Below are 23,115 nucleotides of genomic sequence, written 5' to 3' on the forward strand. Positions count from 1 at the left end.
ATGCAGGGGAAGTCTGTAACTCACCTGGGGTTGGAGATCCATCTGCTTTCCTCACCTTGTTTAGCTGGCCAGTTGAAGCCATTCCTGGGGTGTGGCCGCTGCCACATGCTAACAGGACAGCTTCTAGGAGCCACAGGTGAAAGCTGAGTGCAGGGCAAGGACCAAAGGAGGACAAACTACCTTAGAAGGAGCATGACTGCCCCCTACCAGAGATACTACCCCTCCCCCAACACTCCAAAGGGAAATAGTAAATAAGTAAGTAATATACTGAAAGGGACAGGAAGAAGGACTTGGGACTATCATGCTTTATCAGTGGCGTGCTTTATTAAGAGACGCAGAATTGTTCGGATTTTGCAACCCTTCCTTACCCTGTGTGACAGATTGCTGGATTCCCCAGATATGTGAGAACCAGTTATCTTAAAGGGATGGGGGTAGGCAGCTTCAGATTTTGCGTGACAGGAGATAGCTGCTGCCCCACCATCTGGAGCCAAGTCATCAGTCCCACCTGCCAGTTCAAACAAACAAATAAGTAAATAAAATGCAGGATCTCTGCATTTACAACTGCCTCCTGTCCACCAAGCTTTCAGCTATTTGGGCTCCTGCTGCGATCTTGCCCATCGCAGATTGGCCAGCAGTTCCTGCCTTGCTTTAAAAAAATAAATAAAACAAAAATAAAACAAAAAAGGACATTGACAGGGTTTTGCTTGCTGTAGCAGTTTGGCTGTCTTCCCCGCTGCACATCTTATGCAGTTACACTACCACTCTGTGTGACTCTTCCTCTCTCTCATACTGTACTCGCTTTGGTCAGTGTTGGCTCTCAGTTTTGTTGGCTCCAAGTCTGCATCATGATTATCAAGTTTGGCTCCAGTTTTCTTTCCTCCTTCCCCTCTCCCATTTCCTTGCTGGCCCACCTCTCCTCTCCTCTCCTTCTTTCCTCCCGGCTGATTTGCATGCTACAGTCAGCTGCTGACCTGTCTACTTAAGAGCTTGTGTGAGTGGGCTGCTTGCATGAGCTGTACTGTGTGTGGGAGGAAAAGGAAGCTGAACCAGGGGTTTCCATTTCCAAGTGCTCCCAGCCCCACTATTCACAGAAGTCCGAGGTTGCACGACCACTCCTGTCTTACATGTGATGTGTGTTGTACTAGGACCAGGGAGTTTCAGGTTCAAATCCCTGCATGGCCAAGAAGCTTACTGGGTAGTATGGGGCCAGTCTCAAACTCTCAGCCTAGCCAACCTCACAGGGTTGTTCTAAGAAGAAAATGGTGAAAGAAGAACTAATTAAAGGAGTAGTAAGATAAAAATTATAGGGTTGTACTGAACTAAATTCTGTTCAGACTCATTAAAGTTAATGTACCTAAGTTAGTAATATACATCAGTTTCAATGTGTATACTCTTGAGTAGGACTAATATTGGATACCACCAATAGTTAAATATTGGCCTGTGTGTGTGTGTGTGTGTGTGTGTGTGTGTGTATAATAAATTCATGTCGACTGGACAACTTGTGAGTTTCTGAATTCACAAATGAGTAGTTTATAAAATTCAGGGAATCCTCATTCAAACTTATGCATTAAGTGGCACTATACACCAGTGAGGCTATCCTGAATATCTAAGGAAGTCAATCCTGCTGCCTAGGCTAAGTGGTCCTGTACCCAACTGGGAATAGGGCTATGCAACCAATGCAGGATTAACCCCTGTCCTCCCACTCCTGCTGGGCAGAAATGGTTTGGGGGAAATGGCTTGGTGGGTCAAGAGTGGCCTGTGGACTAGAGGTTCCCCACCTCAGGTCTGTCTAGCAGTCCATTATGGCTCCTGTAACAGGCAACCAAACACAAAGGTCTCTTCCTTTCCCATCATGTGCTGCCTTATCCGTTTTAACTGCAGATGCCAGGGATCAGGCAAAGTATGCATGGCCAATGGTCAGAAATGACAGAGCTTGTCCTCCAACCGTATCTGGAGGAGAACCAGGTTAGGGAAGAGGGTCATATTCTGTGTTACTGCTCCAATCAGAGAATGAGAAAATATGATGTTTGTTTGTTTGTTTTTTAAAAAAATCAGGCATGGCAACCAAATAGCGGAATTCTCTCCCAAAGAGGCCTACCCTTCTGGAGACAGATGAAGTCCACTCTGATCAGTTCTTGAAGTTTTGGGTTGCTACTTGATTCTGCTTTCCCCCCTTTCATTTTCCTTCTTATTCAAGTGTTTGCAGGTTTCTTTGCTGCCTCTTTCTTTAATTTGTATTCTTTAAAATGATGTACTAATGTTAAGCTCACCCTTCTTTTTGCGTGGCATTGGTTTTAACCTGGTTGGCCACTGTGGGTGACTCATGGAGGCAGAAGGACATTTTGGGCCCTCTAGAGTGTCAGTATTTTATTGGGGGGGGAATTCAACCCCCCCCCCATGGAACATCGGCTTTAGTGCAGTAAAAGTGGATTCATTGCCATACAGCAACAAATCCACATTTTAAAAAGGAGCAGGTGTGTGTGTGTGTGTGTGTGAGTGGGTGGGTGGGTGGGTGGGTGGGTGGTTTGGAAAGTGACAAGAGAAATGCACTGAATAGGATGGAACAAATGAATGACTAGCATGAAGACATTTAACCCTCCCACCTAGCAAAGCAGGATGAATTGCAGGATGTGTGCTGCTTGTAAACAAACCAGAGTGGATGCTCAATTAAGATCTGCCACATAAGTGTTGTAGAAGCGAATCAAGGGACTGCTGAAAAAAATTGATTATCTGGCAGAGCCCCTAAACAAATGTCCTCAGCTCTATTTCAATCATGGGATAAGCCCAAGGTTCCTCACTCCTTTTAAAAGATTCTTACAAGAGAATACTTTTAACTCAACTTGGCCACTCTTCTTTAAAATTCCCTATTTGAGGGTTAGACAGTTTTTGCCATTTGTAGCTTGAGAGAGACACCTGCTGTTCATTGCTCATGTACAACTTTCTTCTTCCTCTCCCCCGTCCCCATTTTTTAAAACGTATATTTATGTATATTCATGTGTGCCTTGTGTGTGTTTTTCCCTAGGGTGCTCGAGGTCTTGATGGACTAGTGGGTGAACCAGGGCCGCAAGGTGCTAAGGTGAGCCCCCCAACAGCTCCAGAGACTGTTAGTTGTGGCTGGATTGTTTTTGGGCATGTTATGAACTTTGTCCATTGCGCTGTGGGAAACTAAGGAGCTGGCATTCCTGACCCTACACTCTGTGAATGTTTCGTAGCTTTGCAAGGCAGATGCTGAACCAGGTTTAGTTGGATTTGTGTGACCCTTTCAGTTTGTGATGGACATTAAGAAGTGTAAGGTCCCAAGCACATGTTGAAGTTCTGCCCACTACTTTTAATGGTTCCTTAGTGGTGAAATAAACATAGTTTACATGTGCTCAAAAACACTCTCTTCTGTTTGTTATTTTTCATTGCTGTTTGCCAAAGTGCATAATTACCTGGTTTGGAATATGGATTTTTTCTGGCCCTTAATGTTAAGGAGCATTATTAATTGACCGTCATTTCTCAGAGAAGTTCTTCTCTGGCCCTTGTATTCATGACCCTAAAAATGTTTATTTTTTTTTCAGTGACATTCTGGACACTTTACCATAGCTCAGACAGGCAAGCTTTTTCTAATAGTTTTCCAAGAAAGCGTGCAAATACCAACCCAGTTCAGAATAAGACTGAAGGGAGTTCACCAATCACAACTTCAAATATGCCAGAGCAGATTCTTATTTTCATGTTATTTGTTAAATTACAGCCCACCTTCCCTCCAAGCAGCTCAAGTTGCAATATTCACCCCCTCTCCATTTTATTTTCATAATGATCCTGTGAGAGACAGCGATTTGGGTCAAGCTCATCCAGGGAGTGGGATTTGAAGCCTGGTCTCCCTTGTCCAAGTCTGACACTCCAACTGCTGACTCACAAATATATGTGTGGAGTTATATTATGGGCAATGAATGTAAGGTCATCACCATCACATTTTAATAGCAAGAAGAAAAGCAAAGAAAGGGGGGGGGGAGTGACAGAAAAATGCTCACACCATCAGCTCACTTTAAGGATGCAGTAATCATCTTCACACACACCCTTAAATTATTAGTCAATATAAATGATCCAGATGTCCTAATAGATACCCACTGATGCTTCTGGGAAATATGTTCAAATGTAGCAAGGGCAGTGAGTTCCTCAAACCATTGCATGCTCATCCTTCCAGGCTTGAAACATAAGCCTCTAAGCAACCATAAGTGCTCACAAATTCCACTTCTGTTGTCCTGCCATTGATATGAATACAAGTTCTGAATGGGCAAGTGTATGATTATGAGTACATGCATACATACATAATTTTGTTTGCATGCCTTTCCAGGGACTCAGCTATACAGCTGCAAACAAAGCGTTTTAAGTGTGTTTTAAGTGCAATATACAAGTGTGACACTAAATGGTGATGGTGTGTCGTATGGAAAATTCAGTGTATTTTTAAAAAACGCTTTTTTAAAAAAAAGCATTTTCAGAATGGTTTTTATATGTGTGTAGATTCCACCCAGGATTCAAACCATGCCCAAGGTGGCTTGCAGGATTGGGGGGGGGGGGATACACAACATCAACGTAACAAAAGGACAAATAAAACATTCAAATAAAACATTCAAAAAATACACAACCAAATCAAACTATTTCGACATAAATCACAAGATCTAAACTAAAGATACAAAAAAGCCCCATCCAGCAACAATACCCCTACCACCCCTTCACAAGAGTGTGCTCATCAGCCTCAGCTTTTGCAGCTGGAGTCAGTCAGGGACCCATGCTCCCAGGCCAGGTGTGGAAAGGCACAAAAGGCAATGAGCAGGTCTTCCAGGAGTCACAGCCAAGATGGTCTCCTTGCATGAGACTGGTAAAACTAGAACCCACGGACAAGCAACCTATTGTGATGTAGAGAGTTGGCCGAAAGCTGAGGTTTTAAATTGGGTCAGAGCTTTAGAATATTCATGCTAGGTCATCTGCTGAACAGGGGAGTCTCCTGGGCTGGCAAAAGCATTGCTGTCAGTCTCCAGGTTTGACCTTGAAGCTTTCAGGGTTTGGCCTCCTTCTAAGAGCTAAATCAAGTTAAATATCAGAGTGAAGGGTCAAAAGACAAAAAAAGTGGTGTTTCCCCCCAGGATTTTTTCCACCCCCTTCCCATTCTGATGTTTAACACATCTTTTCTGCACTGTGTTTTTACAGTCTTGACTAGGATGGGGAAGAAACTCGATTCTGTCTGCATTTAAGAAGCAAACTCACCTCATTATCTTTATTTAGACTTCATCTTTAATTCAGTACATACCTTACTTATTTGCATTGATATGATCTCCGTGAATTCACGGTGGCTAAAATTTTTGCCCAAGCAACCACAGGCAAAGAATTTTTTATTTTGGAGTCAACAGGATGCTCACACATGGCTAAAAATAATCCATCTGTGCAGAAAGTCAGAACAGCTCTTATCATGAAACAGCTTTCAAAGGGCTTTTGGAAACCAGGACTCTTGATATAATACCCTGAAGGTTTGCAGAGTTTGGTGCTGGCAGCACACAGCAGGGCAGAATTTTTCAAAGCCACATCAGAGCCCTCTTCAACCCCACTGGGAAGCATTTGGGCCAATCCTCTGGTGTAGCTGAAGGCTCCTCATACACACTTCCAGTTGCCCCAACATTTTCTCCTGGGAAAACCTGCTGTTTACCTCTGGATTGCTGTTTACCTGCTGTTTACCTCTGCTGTTTACCTCTGCCAATCAGGATTTCTCCAGTTTGGTGTTTGCTCCAGTTTGGCCTTAAAGAGAAGGTTTCCCAGGGGGAAGCAAGGGGGCAAAGGCAAAACCACTTGGGCCCAAGCAGAAAACCACTTGGACCTGTGCTTTCTAAGCATGGGGCAAGTGGAAATGTGGATGAGCCTTAAGTCAAAGCATGTGTAATTGAAGTAATCATCTATTTCCCCTCCTTGCCTACCTATGCTGCCATTTCCCCTTCTTCAGTTGATTCCCTGTTTTAGACAGTAAGCCTCATGGGGGCAAGGATCTGTCCTATCTGTTCTTTTGTTAGGTACCATGCACATTTATTGTTGTCGTTTAGTCGTGTCCGACTATTCGTGACCCCATGGACCAGCGCACACCAGGCACTCCTGCCTTCCGCTGCCTCCCGCAGTTTGGTCAGAATCATGTTGGTAGCTTCGAGAACACTGTCTGTCCAACCATCTCGTCCTCCGTCATCCCCTTCTCCTTGTGCCCTCCATCTTTCCCAACATCAGGGTCTATTCCAGGGAGTCTTCTCTTCTCATAAGGTGGCCAAAGTATTAGAGCCTCAGCTTCAGGATCTGCCCTTCCAGTGAGCACTCAGGGCTGATTTCTTTCAGAATGAATCATAGAATCATAGAGTTGGAAGAGACCACAAGGGCCATCCAGTCCAACCCCCTGCCAAGCAGGAAACACCATCAAAGAATGGATAGGTTTGATCTTCTTGCAGTCCGTGGGACTCTCATGGGAGTCTTCTCCAGCACCATAATTCAAAAGGATCAATTCTTCGGCCATCAGCCTTCTTTATGGTCCAGCTCTCACTTCCATACGTATAGATGGCACTATATACCTGTAAGATTTTCTCACCCCAACTGATCACTGTGTTCTTCAGGTGAGGACCTCCTGCAGATGCCATCTTATCAGCAGGTCTGTTCCACACAATATAGGGACCAGGCACCTACCTTTTAGTGTTCCCTTAAATATTAGATGTGCAGAGACTTAGTGTTGCCTGCTGAAGACCTTCCTCCTCCAACAAGCCTTTTAAGGAGAGATATTTCCCAGTCTATCTCTGTGTTTCCTGCCCTGGGCTCCTTCAGGAGCAAGGATGGGAGAAAATAACAGCAATAATAAAAATAATATTAATAATCTTCCATCCTTTTTTCCTTCCTTCCTTCCTTCCTTCCTTCCTTCCTTCCTTCCTTCCTTCTAACAGGGCCTTCCAGGAAATCCAGGGAAACAGGGACCAGATGGGCAGCAGGTAAGTCGGTTAAACTTTGGAGATGTGCACATTAATTCCATTCTGCAAAACTGGATTTGGTCTGTTTTTAACGCAGATCTAGTTTTAGTAGGACTCCCTGAACTATACTATGGCTAAAAAAGAAAATGAACAATAGCAACAAAATGATTCCCCCACCCCCATACTCCAACCCACCCACCCCCCATCACCTAACAACAATTTATGGACCACAATCCAATGCAGATCTAAGTCTGTTGAATTTTGTGTGCATAAATGCACTTGAAGGGTGCCTAGGCACATTTTAGCAGAGTGGCCTTGCCTTGCACTCCCCCTGATTGGGCCAGATGTACCATTTTCTCTGTAGAATCATAGAAGAAAATGATCCGGCCAGTTTTCAACAGAAACCAGCTGTGCACAGGGCTCTTTGACTGACACCAGTGACATCACAGAGCCACTTCTCCCAGTGCTGCTTTCCAGAACACAGAATAGGGTTTTACTGTGGGGGTGGAGTGAATAATGTACTGTGAAACACTCTTTTAATTGGACAAACTTGTAAGAAGCTTGAGGGCAGGATGCAAAGAGGCAGACAGCTTGCCAGAACCTGGATGGGGACTGCAAAAGGAGGAAAGCAGCCCTAGATTTGGAGACAACCACGTGTTATTTGGGGCACTTTCAGACTATTGCTATTTTCAAGTGGGATCCAAACACATACTGGCAAATTCAGGTAACACCACTAAGGCTGGTTGGATGGGTCTTGGGCAACAAGCCCACCACCCTGCCCCCAAATATCAGACTAGTTGTGATAAGGAAAGTGATGGGAGAATTCCTTTGGAAACTATGGGGTAACAATTGCTTGCATTGTATTTCATTGCATTTTTGCCTAACCTTCCTGAAAATGTTTTTATCAGGATGAATGCTCAGTAAACAGATCTGTTGGAAGCGACTGTAAAGAGTTAATTGTGAGGTGGGAGCCAAGCTCCCACCCCCACCCCCCACAAAAGAGTGGGGAAACACACTGACTACTGTTACCTGTCTATGCAGACATTACCTATCCTAGGTAATGCACCCATGCCAGTAACAAGAAACTGATATGTAAATGGTTCTCTCCTTATGTTTATACATAGGGGAAAGTACAGGCAATTCTTTCCTAAAGGATTCATACTAGTTATTTTATCCCCCCCTGTGGGCTGGATTGAGAAGGCGATTGGGCCACATCCGGCCCACGGGCCTTAGGTTGCCTACCCCTGTCATAGAGGATCATTCTCTCATCAAGCTTCTCAGCAAACTGTAGCACAAGATGGACTTAAGACAAAAATGTGTGCAGGCTCTGGGAGGCAGGGGAGTGTGTGAAATATAGGCCCCAGACACAAATTCACCTCTGGAAAAATTAAGATGGCAAGTGGCCTGAGTCACACCAGCAATGGGCTTAGCAGCATTCCCAGCCACTCTCTAAGCCAGCCTTCACTGATCTGGTGCTTTCCAGCTGTTTTGGACTACAACTCCCATCCGTTCCAGCCAACAACGCTGGGGGTGATGGGAGTTGTAGTCCATAACAGCTAGAGGGCATCATATTGGTGAAGATTGTGGTTTTGCTTTGCTTTGCTTTTCAGAAATGGTTAAAACAGAGGAAGGACCAGCCTCCAACACAGGAATTCTGGAACCTGTAGCGCTCCATGTATTGCTGGGCTATAACTCCCCTTACCACTGTCTCCTGACCTACATTGGGTGGGGCTGGTGGGAGCTGGAGTCCAGCAACATCTGGAGGGCCACAAATCCCCCAGCCCTTCTCTGAATAGCCACCCCACCTGGATTGTCCCTGAAGTGTAGTAAGCATCCTTTATCTTCTGCTGTGCTTTAGCTGCCAGCTTACCAAGGCATGTTTTTGTTTCATACTCATAACTGTAACTGTTTTTTTCAGGGAAAGATAGGAGAGACTGGTGAGATGGGATCTCGTGGCTTCCCTGTAAGTTCATGCTGCATCCTGTTTTATAGCAAACTTGTGTGTGTTTTTTTTACTTAATAATTTTATCTGTTTATTTTGAGATGCACAAGAAGCATCTCAGCAATGTACAGAAAGTAAAGTGTTAGAGCTGAAGTACAAACAACATAATAAGCATTATGTATACTGACTCTGTGACAGTCTCAAGGCTTATGAGCATGGCTTCTCAAGGCATTATCTTAATGCCCAGGCAGATTCATACACCAGTAGATATAAAGGACTAAAACTGCAATGCCTGAAGGACCGCCTCTCTCTAGATGAACCAACTGGATCCTAAATTAAAAAAATTCTTTCCAGTAGCACCTTAGAGACCAACTAAGTTTGTTATTGGTATAAGCTTTCGTGTGCATGCACAAGAACAAACTTAGTTGGTCTCTAAGGTGCTACTGGAAGGAATTTTATTTTGTTTCGACTACAGCAGACCAACACGGCTACCTACCTGTATCTACAACTGGATCCTGTGGTCATCATCTGAGGCCCATCTTTGTGTTCCTCCTCCTCAAGAGGTCTGGAGGGAGGCAACATGAGAATCTGCCTTTTCTGCAGTGGCTCCAATTTGTAGAATGCTCTCCCCTGGGAGAATAACCTGGCACCTTCTCCCTACATCTTTAGGCCCCAGGCAAAAATATTTCTCTATATCCAGGCCTCTGGTTGAATAGCATGTCATTGGTTCGTTTTTGTTTTTATTACATATTTTGTGTTCTCATTTTGTATTTTTATGTTGTGAACTACCCTGTGATAATACAAGATCACTTTCTGTTCCCTTCTCCCACTCCTCATTTTTGTCCAAAGTCAATAAGCTTCAACATTTCTGCTGTTTCACAAATTAATCTCAACACAACCATCCTTTAGCAGGTGGATGCTTACAATTATATGCCCAGGACCATTGATGCGTCCAACGGGTAGATCACTGGACGTCTTGTGGTAGATCACTGGTAGATCACTGGCTCCCCACAAAGAAGCTCAACAACTTTGGCTCCCCTAAAAGAAGCTGAACATTTTTGCCTTGTACCCCCAAAAAGCGGGGCTTTCCTCCTCTGTCAAACAAGCTAAACTTCTTTGACCTGAACCCCTAAAAATGGGCCTTCCTCCTTTCTAAAAGCTCAACAACTTTGACCTGAGCCCCCCAAAAGGGGGTATATCAATGCCAGTTTTTAACTCTGTGAGTAGATCGCAGTCTCTTTGGAGTTGGCCACCCCTGCTTTACACAATGCATAATTAATTAATTATGTAAATTTGTTGCTGCAAGAAGTGGTGGTGGTTGCTGGCTTAGGTCGCTTTAAAAGGGACTGCTGGTTGTGATTATTGTGTTTGTATTTATTCTTATTTCTTGTAAAATTTACTGCCTCTTGTTCAACAAGACTGAGAGGTGGTATTATAGCCATCTTCTAATACCTGAAGGGCTGCCAGATGGAGGGTTAGAGCGCTGGACTAGGACCTGGGGGGTCAAGGGTTCAAATTCCTGCTCAACCATGAAGCTCACTGGGTGACCTTGGGCCAGCCACTGTCTCTCAGCTTAACCTACCTCTCAAGGTTGTTGTGAAGATAAAATGGGGAGGATGAGACATATGAGCTCCTTGGAGGAAAGGTGGGGTATAAATGGAATAGGATGGGGCCAAGCTTGCTTTTCTGCTTCTGCAGAGGGTAGGACCCAGGCCAATGGATTCCAAATTACAAGAAAGAAGATTCTGACTAAACATTAGGAATAACTTTCTGACGGAAAGAGCTGTTCGACAGTGGAACAGACTCCCGAGGGAGTGGTGGACTCCCCTTCCTTGGAGGTTTTTGAGGAGAGGTTGGAGAGGCCACCTGTCATGGATGCGTTAGCTGAGATTCCTGCATTGCAGGGGGTTCGACTAGATGGCCCCCGGCGTCCCTTCCAACCCTAACAGTCCTATGATGCTATTAAAATACAGAACCTAAAATCACAGTAACAAAAGAATGAACACCAGGAGCGGGCTGGTGTGACCTGATTGTGAGCTTCCCAGAGGCATCTGATTGACCACTATGATGTGGGAAATATAGACCATGGAGAAGATTTGTTTTCTGTTGCTCCAGAAGGTAGGAGCAGAATCAGCGACTGATTACAAGAAAGGTTATTTCAGCTAAACGTTAGGAAGAACTTCCTGGTGGGACAGGCTGTTTGACAGTGAAACAGACTGCCTTGGAAGATGATGGATTCTCCTTCATTAGAGATTTCTAAACAGAGGCTGGATGCCGCCCCCTCCCCCCCCCCCCCAATCAAGAACATTTCATGCATTAGTAGGAAATATGGAGCAGGTGGCCTTCCAGGATCCCTACCAACCTTAATAAATCTGTGTCTAGATATACCTTTGGCCTGACCTTGCAACCACTAGGAATATTTGTGGGCCTTGCTGTCCTTGGACTCTCATCAACTCCAGCCAGCATGGCCAAAGGTCAGGGATGACAGGGTTGCTGTCCAGCAGCAACAGGTTCCCCTGCACTAGGGGATTATGAGTTTGTGCTATTTTTGTTTTTTCCTAAATAGAAAATATATGTGCCCAGATAGAATATCTAACAAGTTAAATTAAATATCTTCATTGGTCATACCTTTTCTCTGGAATTGGGTCAGTTGCCATCCCAGAGAGTGAGGCACTAGGTTATTTCTCCTTCCTAGTTCTGAAGAAGTATTTGCAAGGTGCTAATGAGTGGCTAAGAGGTGTGAAAATTCGCACTCCAACCTCGAACTCTGAACTTTTCATTGTCCTGCTTTATTCCAGGGTATCCAAGGACCTTCTGGACCCCAAGGAGCTAAAGGGCCTTCAGGAGACCCGGCAAGTACCCACCACAGCCCCCTTCATCCCAGGCAACAACAAATCTAAACTTTCTTTCTAATGGGAGACAGGCTGCAGTGGGCTGCTTCTGGGGAGAGAGTTCCATAAAAGCAGAGCCACCAACACAATGCTTTCCTCCTGAACAGAGCATCCCTGATCAAAGGCAGCCTACCTCTGAATACCAGTTGCTGGGACATGGGGAAGGGAGATGAATGATTCAATAATTCTGTGAAACAGTGGGAGAGGACTTTATGTTCAGCTTGTGGGGAACATGACACTTGACCAGATGAACATTTGATCTAACCCAACAGAGATCTTCTGACTGTTCTTAGACATTGGACAGGCAAACTGCTCATATACCTACCTTGGCATTCCCAAATCCATAACAAAAAGCAGCCTATAGGAGACTTCGGGTGTGGTGATGACCACCTTAAAACAAGAGTTACAGTGGTACCTTGGTTCTCAAACTTAATCCGTTCCGGAAGTCCATTCCAAAACCAAAGCGTTCCCATACCAAGGTGCGCTTTCCCATAGAAAGTAATGCAAAATGGATTAATCTGTTCCAGACTTTTAAAAACAACTCCTAAAAGAGTAATTTAACATGACATTTACTAACGAGACCATTGATCCATAAAATGAAAGCAGTAATCAATGTACTGTACTATAAAATAAATAAAACAGTATTGTAGATGATAAAAATTAAAATTTTAAAAAAATCTTACTTGCATTGATGATAGTCATTGTTTGGATGGTGGGCTTTTATCCATTTCCGCAGTCACACAATCAATCAATCATAAAATGAAAAACAAACCACAGACACAAAAATGAAAATGCCACACAAACGAAAATGCAAAAAATAGTAAAAGCTAAAGCACCAAATATCACCTCAGAACCCTGCAATCAGAAACAGAAGACTTTCATTACGGTGGGGGGGGCGACTTTAATTTTCTGCTCAAGTGTTAAACAGGAGGGGGAAAGCCTTAATTACTATGCAGGGGACTCAAATTTGCTGCGCAGCAGTAAAAACAGAAGCTCAGAAGCGCATTCGGCTTCTGGGGCAAAGTTCGAAAACCAGAATACCTACTTCCGTGTTTGCAGCGTTCAGGTTCCAAGTTATTCGGGAACTAAGCTGTTCAAAAACCGAGGTACCACTGTAGACAAATCAGTGTAGGAGAGGTGGCTATTAATCATGGTAGCTAAACAGAACCTCCATATTCAGAGGCAGTCTACCCCTGCATACTAGTTGCTGGAAGGGCAGTAGTTGGGGGGGGTGCCAGTGTGGTTTAGTGGTTAAGAGCGGTAGACTTGTAATCTGGTGAACCGGGTTCGCGTCTCCGCTCCTCCACATGCAGCTGCTGGGTGACCTTGGGCTAGTCACACTTCTCTGAAGTCTCTCGGCCCCACTCACCTCACAGAGTGATTGTTGTGGGGGAGGAAGGGAAAGGAGAATGTGAGCCGCTTTGAGACTCCTTCGGGTAGTGAAAAGCGGGATATCAAATCCAAACTCTTCTTCTTCTTCTTCTCTATGTGGCCCTTTATTTTGATCCAGCAGGACCCTTTCCATACATTCTTAACAATATGCATCTTTATTTCAGGGACCTCAGGGAGCTCAAGGTCCACCTGGGCCTTTGGGAGAAATTGGACACAAGGTAGGGAATAATCTCCCCCTCTCTCACACCCACCTCTTTAATCTTTGCAGAAGTCCATTCATGTCCTCTCGTGCACCAAGGTGTTTAATAATTGCAGGAAGAAACTTGCTGGGTATGGGAGAAGAACTGCATTTCCCATGAATAAACTTCATTGTCATTTATTTCTGGGAAAACGCAATGGAGCCACTGGTTGGGAAAAATCTCATTTGGATCCTCCAAGGCAGGGGTAGGTAACCTAAGGCCTGTGGTCCGGGAATCAGCGTGTTTTTACATGAGTAGAATGTGTCCTTTTATTTAAAATGCATCTCTGGGTTATTTGTGGGACCTGCCTGGTGTTTTTACATGAGTAGAAGGTGTCCTTTTATTTAAAATGCATCTCTGGGTTATTCAAAGTGTTGGTGCTGACCTTTAAAGCCCTAAACGGCCTCAGTCCTGTATACCTCAAGGTCTCCACCCCCATCGTTCTGCCCGGACACTAAGGTCCAGCGCCGAGGGCCTTCTGGTGGTTCCCTCACTGTGAGAAGCAAAGCTACAGGGAACCAGGCAGAGGGCCTTCTCGGTAGTGGCGCCCGCCCTGTGGAATGCCCTCCCATCAGAGGTCAAAGAGATAAATAACTATCTGACATTCAGAAAATACCTGAAGGCAGGTGTCCGCAACCCGAGGTACCACTGTAAAGTAGAACATGCATCTGTGATATAAACCAACATCTGTAAAGTAAGAAAAAGAAGATACAAGAGACACCACCGAGGCTAAATCCAGCTTAATTCCAAATATAAAACCACCAAAATACACCATATTAATTGCCTGAGAAGACTTGATATTTTCTCAAGTGAACTCCATTGAACTGATGGTACAATTTTGGAGGAGGGAAAAGTGTACATGGCTGGTAGGAAACAGTGAGTTCAAATAGGTTATCTGTGGGTAATCATGGAGTAATTTATAATTGCATTTTCATTTGCTATACACGTGTCCTCCATTTGTTGACAATGACCTTTTACTTTTTTCTTCCTCCCCACTCTACCAGGGACCTCCTGGCCTGGCCGGGCAGCCTGGACTTCCAGGTGAAGCAGGCATGAAGGTAAATGGAGGGCGGCAGGGAAACGCACATCTCTATATGCCATGTTCGATCAGAGGGGTACTTGTGGCTTTTGTTTCTGCGATGTCTTGGTGTCAAAGAATGTGCTGGTCAGTAAATCATACAGTTCAAAGTTGGAGTAGACTATTGGCAAAAACATGAACTGCTCAGGAACGTCATACCTATAGAGCACAGCAGCTCATCTCTGGCAAGTCTTGTCCCCAGTAGCAGAGACTGAAGGTCCCTGCCTTCCCACAGTTCCCTCCTCTCCAGGGTTCCCCCAAAGCAATCTGAGACTGCGTCTGTGTGAAACTAACCTCTCTTCTGCCCTCTTTATACCTCTCCTGGTTCTGGGAGACATGGGGGAGGGGAGCTTGTCACACCAGGAGGAGGAGACACCTGTGCCTCTTTAGCAGCCTGACTCATCTCTGCCTCTAGGACTCTGCCTCTTCTGATTCTTCCACAAACTCAATCCGCTCACTAAGCACTGTTACCTCTTCTCTTCTGACACCTCCTCTTTCCAGTCTTCTCCCTCTGACCACTGATCATTGTCTCACCACTCATCACTGGGCTGTGAACCTTCTTCCCTTGGTAGTTCCCCAGCTGGTTCCTGCCATCATTCCTCCGCATCCATGACATCTGGGCTGTTTTTGACAAGATGAATGAAGGCAAAGGTGGGGGCAGGCCAGTTGTAGGCAGTAAGGTGGACACGGCAAAAGTCTGGTTCCCAATCTGGGTTGGTCCAAACTAAGGACTGGTGTTTTGTTGCCGGTTATATTCTACACACAGCTGTCAACTTTCCCTTTTCTTGTGAGGAATCCTATTCAGAATAAGGGAATTACCCTTTAAAAAGGGGGAAAGGTTGACAGCTATGATTCTACATGTTGACAGCTATGATTGACACAATAAGAGGACATTAGTGGTGGGTTTATTCTGCTTTATTAGTTCTGTGCTGGTTCCCCAGCACTACCACATTCTTGCTGTCTCAAGGGGTGCTCTTGCACTATGGCCCTCCCCCAACACAGAACATTTGTGGTATAAAAGGTTAAGGAAGTCTGTTACTGTTGTTGTTGTTGTTGTTGTTGTTAGTTTAATTGAACAAGATAAAACGAAAGGTATACTATATCATTATAAGAGTTAAGAATTACAATTCCATTTCTAGCCTGCCCTCCATGAATTTGTCCATTCCTCTTCTAAAGGCATCTGGGCTGGTGTCCATCACTGCTTCCTGGGGGGAGGACGTTCCATAGTTTGATTATGCACGGGGTGAAGAAGGACTATCTTCTGTCCTTCTGCCACAGGATGCCAAATGAATGGGTTTCACCGTACCACAGATGTTAGCAGTTTAAATTATCTTTCCCCACCCCCCATCCCTGGGCTCTTAAAAGAAGAACAGCCCCCCCTTTTTATTTCTAGTCAGCTGATTAAGGTTTTTGCCCTTGTTGCGGAAGAGGTTGTATCACATATATGGTGGAGAACTTACTTTGCTTTCAGTGCAGTTTCCTTTATTGCTTGTGTGTCCCAGCCCCCCTTCTCACCCCATGGCTATGTTTGTCTTGGCAAACCTTCTAAAGGCAGCAGCAGAGCTACTGTGTCTTTGGACCTCTCCCCCTCTGCTCCCCCCGGGGTCTGTCTAAGATTTCAGCTCTGCGGTCTCTGCCTGCCACTTGGCAACCTTCTTAACCTTTCCCTGGAACAAAAGCTCCCATTTATGTTTCTTGATCTGCAGCCTTTCCCATCAGCTGGCCTATCAGGGAGCAAGGTCCTGTTGTGAGCAGGAAAAGGGGAAATGGACAGTCGTGTCCGCTGGAAGGGACTCTCTGCTCAGTTCAGTTAAAAGAATACTGGCGTGATTCTCACAAGTGTGCTACTGCTTGTCTTTGATTCCTTGGGCTACAACAAAACAAATCCACTTAAAAAAAACAACCTGTACTTTTTGTAGTTTAGAAAATGGTTGAAAGGTATGTGAGAAACAAATGGCTATGGGGAGATGTGTGTTCACTGCAGTTGTGTAAGGCAGTCTTTTTGCAGTTGGGGTCCAATTAAGGCCAGATCACCCTGTGCCCAACCCAGCCTATGTCCCGATTGCAAGCAGGGGCTTTGCACTAATGAGGGGCCCAGGATCCAACCTCTGTTCAGCCCTTGTGCAAACAAATCAGAATGACTGGTCAATACATAGGTTTTCTGCAGGGGCCCTTGGAGAATATCCCTTCACTGAAAAATTGTGTATCTAAAAAGCTTTTGAAGCCAGTGAGCATCATGACCCCACATGTGGCAGCAACTTCTGCAACTGCATTATGCACTGTGTGAAGTATTACACCCCCTCTTTCTCCATGTCTGATTAGGACCAAGGTGCCCATGAAGTCCTCTGGGTGACCTTGAGCAAGCCAGTCACTGCCTCTGCGTTAGCCTAACCTGTCTCACAGTGTTGTGAGCATAAAATGGGTCAGGGGGACAGGGGAGAACCATGTACACTACCTTGAGCTCCATAGAGGAAAAGCCAGGGTCTAAATGTAGGGAGTAAATGAATAAATAAATACATCGTTTTCTTGCATTTGACTTCAGTTCTTGCATTTTGAGCGATTAAATAACTTATCCTGGTTTGCTTTCTTCACACTGGTGTTATCAAGTGTCAGGGTTGCATGTGAATTATTCAAGATTTTAGCTTTCTCGGAGTCAAGGGCTGAGGCTATCTTATCAGTTTTTGCTCCTCCAGCATCCCTCAGACTCCAGCTTTTGAGTCATCAGGCATACCCAAAATCTGCCCTCACCCATGTCACCAGGCTCCACCCCTTGTTTCTTGGACTCTGCTCCCTCAGGCTTAAAGCTCTGAAACCCTGAGAACCTTTCAGCCTTGCTTCATGCAGTTTTCTAATGTAATAATAAGTTGTCTTCAAAATTTGCCTCCCTATCCTTCCCTCTTTGCCCCTTTAGGGTGATCTTGGACCTCTTGGGATTCCAGGAGAACAAGGCCTCATTGGCCAACGCGTAAGTAGAAGTACCATTTCTATGAAGGGGCTACTTTCAGTTCAAACAAAATATGAACTGTAGTGCTGGGCTGAATTGCCCTCCCATTTTACAGCCCTGAGTGGTTTGGAGACCAGGTTTCCCAAAGGTTCTCCTACACCTGTATCTACCTGTTTGCAATTTGCAATCTGCTTAGGTGATAATATTATTCCCTTGGTGAACTCAAAACATGTCTTGAGCTGCTACCAGTCCATGTTGACAATGCTGATCTAGATGGACTCGGCATGTCAACTTGAGCAGGGCTTCACTCTTTGCTGCTGGATGCCCAGACAGGGATGTGGTCCAAATGGGTACAGCTGCAGCAATAGAAAGTAGAATTGTGTCTGTAGGAGCCAGAGGAAGGGGTTCATGGACAGGCACATTTGAGGATCAGGTTCTAGCAAAGGCACCTTTTGCTCCAGATTGCTCTGTCACGGGGCAGTTGTTGGGTTCTGAGACCAACAGATGAGGACCCAATGAGCGAGGGAAGGAAGGGTTAGGAAACTTCTTTATCCTGAGTCAAACTATTGTTCTACCTAGCTCAGTATTGTCTTTATCGACTGGTATTGACTTTCATGGGTTTCAGAGGGGACATTCCCAGCCCCACCTGGAGATGCCAGGGTTTGAACCTGAGACTTTCTGCTTGCAAAGGTTTTTGTTCTACCACTGAGTCACAACCTTTACCAAGATGGAGATTAAAGGCTCATCCACGCTTACCTTTTCTCCACGCTTTCCAGACATGGTCTGCGTTTAAAGCTCCGTGCCCAAACACCCCCCCCCCATTTTTCTCTGCTCTGGAGTTTCCCTTGCAAAAACGCACCCTTTACACCACACTGTGGGAAAACCCGAATTGAAGTTTGAGCACTAAAGAGCGGGATTTCACAGGGAAAGCTCCGGGGTGTGGAAAAAAGAACACTCAGGTGTGAACCTGTACCTGGAAAGAGTGAGACAAAGGTGAGTGTGGGTTAAGCCCTAAAATGAGCTGGTGGTCAGATTTCACTCGGGACTGTGCCTACAGTTAGGGAGAGGGAAGTGACTGCCTCAAGCAAAATAAGGTGGTGGATGGTATACAACGTACCAAAAAGGTGCTCAAGGGCAGAGTGGTTTAGGCTCTGCACCCTGTAAGCTAGCCTGGTGGTGGTCTGCGATGGTTGCAAGTACTGACAACTTCCCTGTGCTTCTTTTGTAGGGCGATCTGGGCCTTGAAGGTGACAGCGGCCCTCTAGGGCCAGATGGGCTAAAGGTAACAGTTTTGTGATTTTTCCTCAAGAAAGGCCCTGCTTAGCTGAATCTTGATTTACCCAAATCTTCTTTCTCTTGAATGAGCCTGAAATCACACCCGCCTTTACAAAGTTGAAGCCTCAGGAATGTATATCCTTTCCTTTTTGTTATTTTCCCATTGGAGTCCATAACTGTATGAGCTCAAGTACTTCCATTCCTGGAAAACTCTGCCGGGGAAAAAACTCCAGCAGCTTATTGTGTCAATCCAGCAATATGATTTGCTGCTCTTCACTGCTGCCATCTCTCATGAACGTCTGAGCCAGACAATCCCTTCTTACAAGATAATCCCTTATTTTAACCTCTTGCTGTGTCCCCCCCCCCCTTGCAGGCTTATTGAATGGTTCCTTTCCTGCCCTCAGCTAAATGATCTGGCTGCTTTATGCTGCTCAGACATTTGACCAAAGCCTGGCTTTCTTTGCATGTGGCAGAGTGAGTGGGGTGGTTAAGAGAACAGATCTACTGCATGTAGCAAATGGATAAAATAATTTGTAAATACTCCCTGCAAATAGAAAATTAGTGTCTCATGGAGATAGGGGGTTGTATCCACCAAAGTTATTTCCTGAGTGAAACGATTCCTGCTCATGCTGCAGAGCTTCCCTTCTCTCTCTTCCTCCTCCACGCTCCCCCCCCCCACCTCCCCCAAATCTGCTCTGGGGTTTCCCTCAACCTTCTGGAGCAGATTAGGAAGAGAATGTGGGGTGCACAGGGGAAAAAGAGGGAGAGGTAGTTCCAGTGCACATGAGAAAGTAGGTCTGCTTGCTCAGTGACTTTGCTGGATTCATCCCTGAAATTCATTCCCTGCTGTGTGGGTTTGCTACTTTCAGGGAGCTTATCCATTCTGTCGCTTTGGGCTCATCCAGACTTCCTTTTGCGCTGCACTTTCCAGGCACAGATCCACACTTTCCAAGTCTGTTTCTGAACAGAGTTCTTTTTCTTTCTTCCCACCACTCTGCCCCCCCCCCCAAACTAGCTGTTTATCACTTAATCAGAACAAATGGCAGTCAGGTTTTCTGTGGCAGGTGGGTAGCTGTGTTGGTCTGCCATAGTCGAAACAAAATAGGAAATTCTTTCCAGTAGCACCTTAGAGACCAACTGAGTTTGTTCCTGGTATGAGCTTTCGTGTGCATGCACACTTCTTCAGGTTTTCTGTGGATTGCTGTTTGTTCTGATTCAGCTGTGAAGAGTGAGTTTTTCCAGGGGGAAACGGTGGGACTAAAAAAAAAACCAACTGCTTGGAGACAGACCTAGGGCTCATCCATGCTTCTCTGTGCCCCACCACTTTCCCCTAGGAAAACCCAAAGTGTAGCGCTGAATCAGAGCAAATGTCAATAGGTAATTTGATATAAATTTGCTCTGGGAATCTAGGATGAAAGTTTTGCATGAATGTTGTGAGATGACAACTTGGCCACTGCCTCTTTCAAATTGGCCCATTAGATCAGTCTTGTAAAGAAGCCCACAGAGGTTACTAGCTAGCCCTGCCTCCCCCCAATGTATTGGCCTGCTGAAAGGCTAGTAGCCTGCATTTCCATACTGGCCGCAGAGAATGGGGATGCCATGCCCTGTAGCATGAAAAGCAAGCTACTAGCCATTTAGGAGGCTCATAAAAATGCCCACTTTTGCCTCTGGCCCTCCCCACCACTGGCATGTGGCCCCTGGATGGTTGCCTGGAATGGAATGTGGCCCTTTTTCTGAGAAAGACCCCCTATTCCTGCCATTCAAGTATGACTGGAACTGCATCCCTCACTTGGCCGATGAAGAAAGATACGCAGCAGCATTAATGAAATTCCCCTGCTGCTATTTTCGTTCACTTCCCCCTCTGCTTTATAAATTTGTAGCAGTCAAATGTGAATTGGACGTAGAGCTGGCAGACCGTGCTCTCAAAGGAGTGCTGGGATCTGGTGCTGTGGTTTGTTAGCAATAACAAATACGTATGTGTAAATAATGAAGTACTTGTAGACTGCATAGAGCAATAACTGACACTGTAAATCCCTGAGAAGGCTGTAAGCCCATTGCACAGATGAAGCACAGAAGAGCCTGCATGTTGCCTAAAATCTTCCTGGTGTATGTGTGGCTGAGGTGGGATCCAAACTTGGGTTTCTCAGTGCTAAGTCCAGCCCTTCTCTTACCGTAACACACTTTTAATAGGGGGCATGAGAGCAAACATCCTGTTTCCAACAGAATGCAGTCATTTAGAATCATAGAATCCTAGAGTTGGAAGAGACCCCAAGGGCCATCCAGTCCAACCCCCTGCCAAGCAGGAAACACCATCAAAGCATTCCTGACGGATGGCTGTCAAGCCTCCGCTTAAAGACCCTCAAAGAAGGAGACTCCTGTGAGGAAAAACAGAAAAGCAACATATATATATATATATATATATATATATATATATATATATATATATATATATATAAACTTTTTCAGAACATCAACAAAATACATACAACAAACAAATACAACTGTTACAAACAAACTACAAAAATGAAAAACAAATAAATCATTCATTAAAAACTAAAAATTAACTTACTCCCAGGAAGAAACCTAGCAGAGCATGAAGATAGGGCAACAGCCTTTGCTTGCTGCTTTGCCCCTCCATTCAGCATTTAGCAACTGGTATTCAGAGGTACAATGCCTCTGGACCTGGAGGTTTCATTTTAACTCATAGCTAGGGGCCAATAATTTGTTTACTCCCCTTTGAAAGCCAGTGGCCATAAATCAAACAGTAGTCCTAACTAACCCCTGATCAGCAGTGGCAGGGCTTGATTAAATGTTATATCCAACACTGCATCCACAGCCATGTCCCTTGCACTGACTGGGCTACAAGTAGGGGGTGGGAGGGCAAGTGGGGAAGTGTCTGTGTTGAACTATGCCGGATTTCTGCAGCATTCTTTTTCCATGCTGGTGAAACTCAGGGCAACCTGTGAGGAAAAACAGAAAAGCAACTTTTTAAAATATATATATATATTTATTAACTTTTTCAAAACATCAACAAAATACATACAACAAACAAATACAAATACAACTGTTACAAACTACAAAAAGATAAAAATAAAAACTATTACAAGCAAACTACAAAAAAATCATTCATTAAAAACTAATTCTTTCCTTATTGTAAATTAACTTCCTCATGTCTGCCCTTCCTGCGTTCATTGTCATTCATCTTTAGTAATTTCTTTACATTGTACAAACCTTATTTTTCAAAAAAACAACAACTATCCATTTCTTTAACTATAATCTTAAATCATTATTTCCCATTTCTTTAAGACTTAACGTAATTCTAAATCTGCAGTCTAACTTTTCTTCCAAGTTCCTTCTAAATTTCAATCTTGCTATACTTTTTTAAAATACAATTTAAATTTCTTCCATTCTTCTCCCACCGCGTCATCCCTCTGGTCACGAAGCTTCCCGGTCATCTCAGCAAGTTCCATATAGTCCATCATTTTCATCTGCCATTCTTCAATCGTTGGTAGTTCCTCTGTCTTCCAGTTTTTAGCTATCAAAATTCTAGCTGCTGTTGTGGCATACATAAACACAGTTCTATCACATTTTGGGATAGAAAAGCAACTTATACCCATGTCACTCTTCCAGGGAGACAAAGGAGAACCAGGCCTAGAAGGAGGAACAGGAGACAAAGGGCAGGAAGGCATCAAAGGAAAAGAAGGACCTCCCGGATACCCTGGGCCCACAGGCGTTCGAGTGAGTTTGCAAAATCACATGCCTTTTCTTCGAATAATTTTACTTTGCTGTTTAACCATGCTGGCATCTTTCCTTTTCCCTTTTCCTTCTTTTTCAGGGTGTACCCTTTCTATTCTTACAATATGGGTTTTAACGGAGTTTCCATTTTGGTGATTTCACATACCTACCAAGGTTCCTAAAGCAATTTGATACTCTGCATATTTTCTTATGTACCGGGGCGGGGGGCTGTGGGACACAAACGTAACCCTTCAGGCTCCCTTCTTCCCCAGATGAGATGCTTGAGTAATTCTGCTCATCCAAACTCCTCCACCAGATTGCAAAGTTCCCATAACTATGTACAACTGTCAAATGTGAATTGCTTTTAATTTACACAGGTTATGAAATGTAACTTTGGAGGATGGGGCAAAGTTTGTATTACAGACAGCGACCATTTCGCATGGAGGTTCTATTGCTAGTCCCTGCACATGTCGGCAGAGCACATATAAGTGAACCCCACTCCATCATACCCTGCCCCACCCCCTTTACAACCCCATTACACCTTTTTCTGGGTCCAAAAGGACCTGTGCATTGGTGATTGTGCATCAGTTGCACACACCTAAAACGGTCGTCACCTGCATATTTTCATCAGTTGCACACACCTGCAGGATT

At 44.7% G+C, this 23,115-nt stretch overlaps 1 protein-coding gene across 1 annotated transcript in view; it reads left to right on the plus strand.

Annotated features, from left to right (window-relative positions):
• COL27A1 (collagen type XXVII alpha 1 chain) overlaps positions 1-23,115 on the plus strand; it is a 247,580-nt gene that overhangs the window by 160,734 nt on the left and 63,731 nt on the right. Inside the window, exons 29-37 of the mRNA XM_033137129.1 lie at positions 3,023-3,076; positions 6,945-6,989; positions 8,887-8,931; positions 11,709-11,762; positions 13,358-13,411; positions 14,437-14,490; positions 17,422-17,475; positions 18,683-18,736; positions 22,360-22,467. Coding sequence (XP_032993020.1) covers positions 3,023-3,076; positions 6,945-6,989; positions 8,887-8,931; positions 11,709-11,762; positions 13,358-13,411; positions 14,437-14,490; positions 17,422-17,475; positions 18,683-18,736; positions 22,360-22,467 — 522 coding nt within the window. The remainder of the gene's footprint in view (positions 1-3,022; positions 3,077-6,944; positions 6,990-8,886; positions 8,932-11,708; positions 11,763-13,357; positions 13,412-14,436; positions 14,491-17,421; positions 17,476-18,682; positions 18,737-22,359; positions 22,468-23,115) is intronic.

This window comes from Lacerta agilis, chromosome Z (assembly GCF_009819535.1).
Source record: "Lacerta agilis isolate rLacAgi1 chromosome Z, rLacAgi1.pri, whole genome shotgun sequence".
Taxonomy (NCBI): domain Eukaryota; kingdom Metazoa; phylum Chordata; class Lepidosauria; order Squamata; family Lacertidae; genus Lacerta; species Lacerta agilis.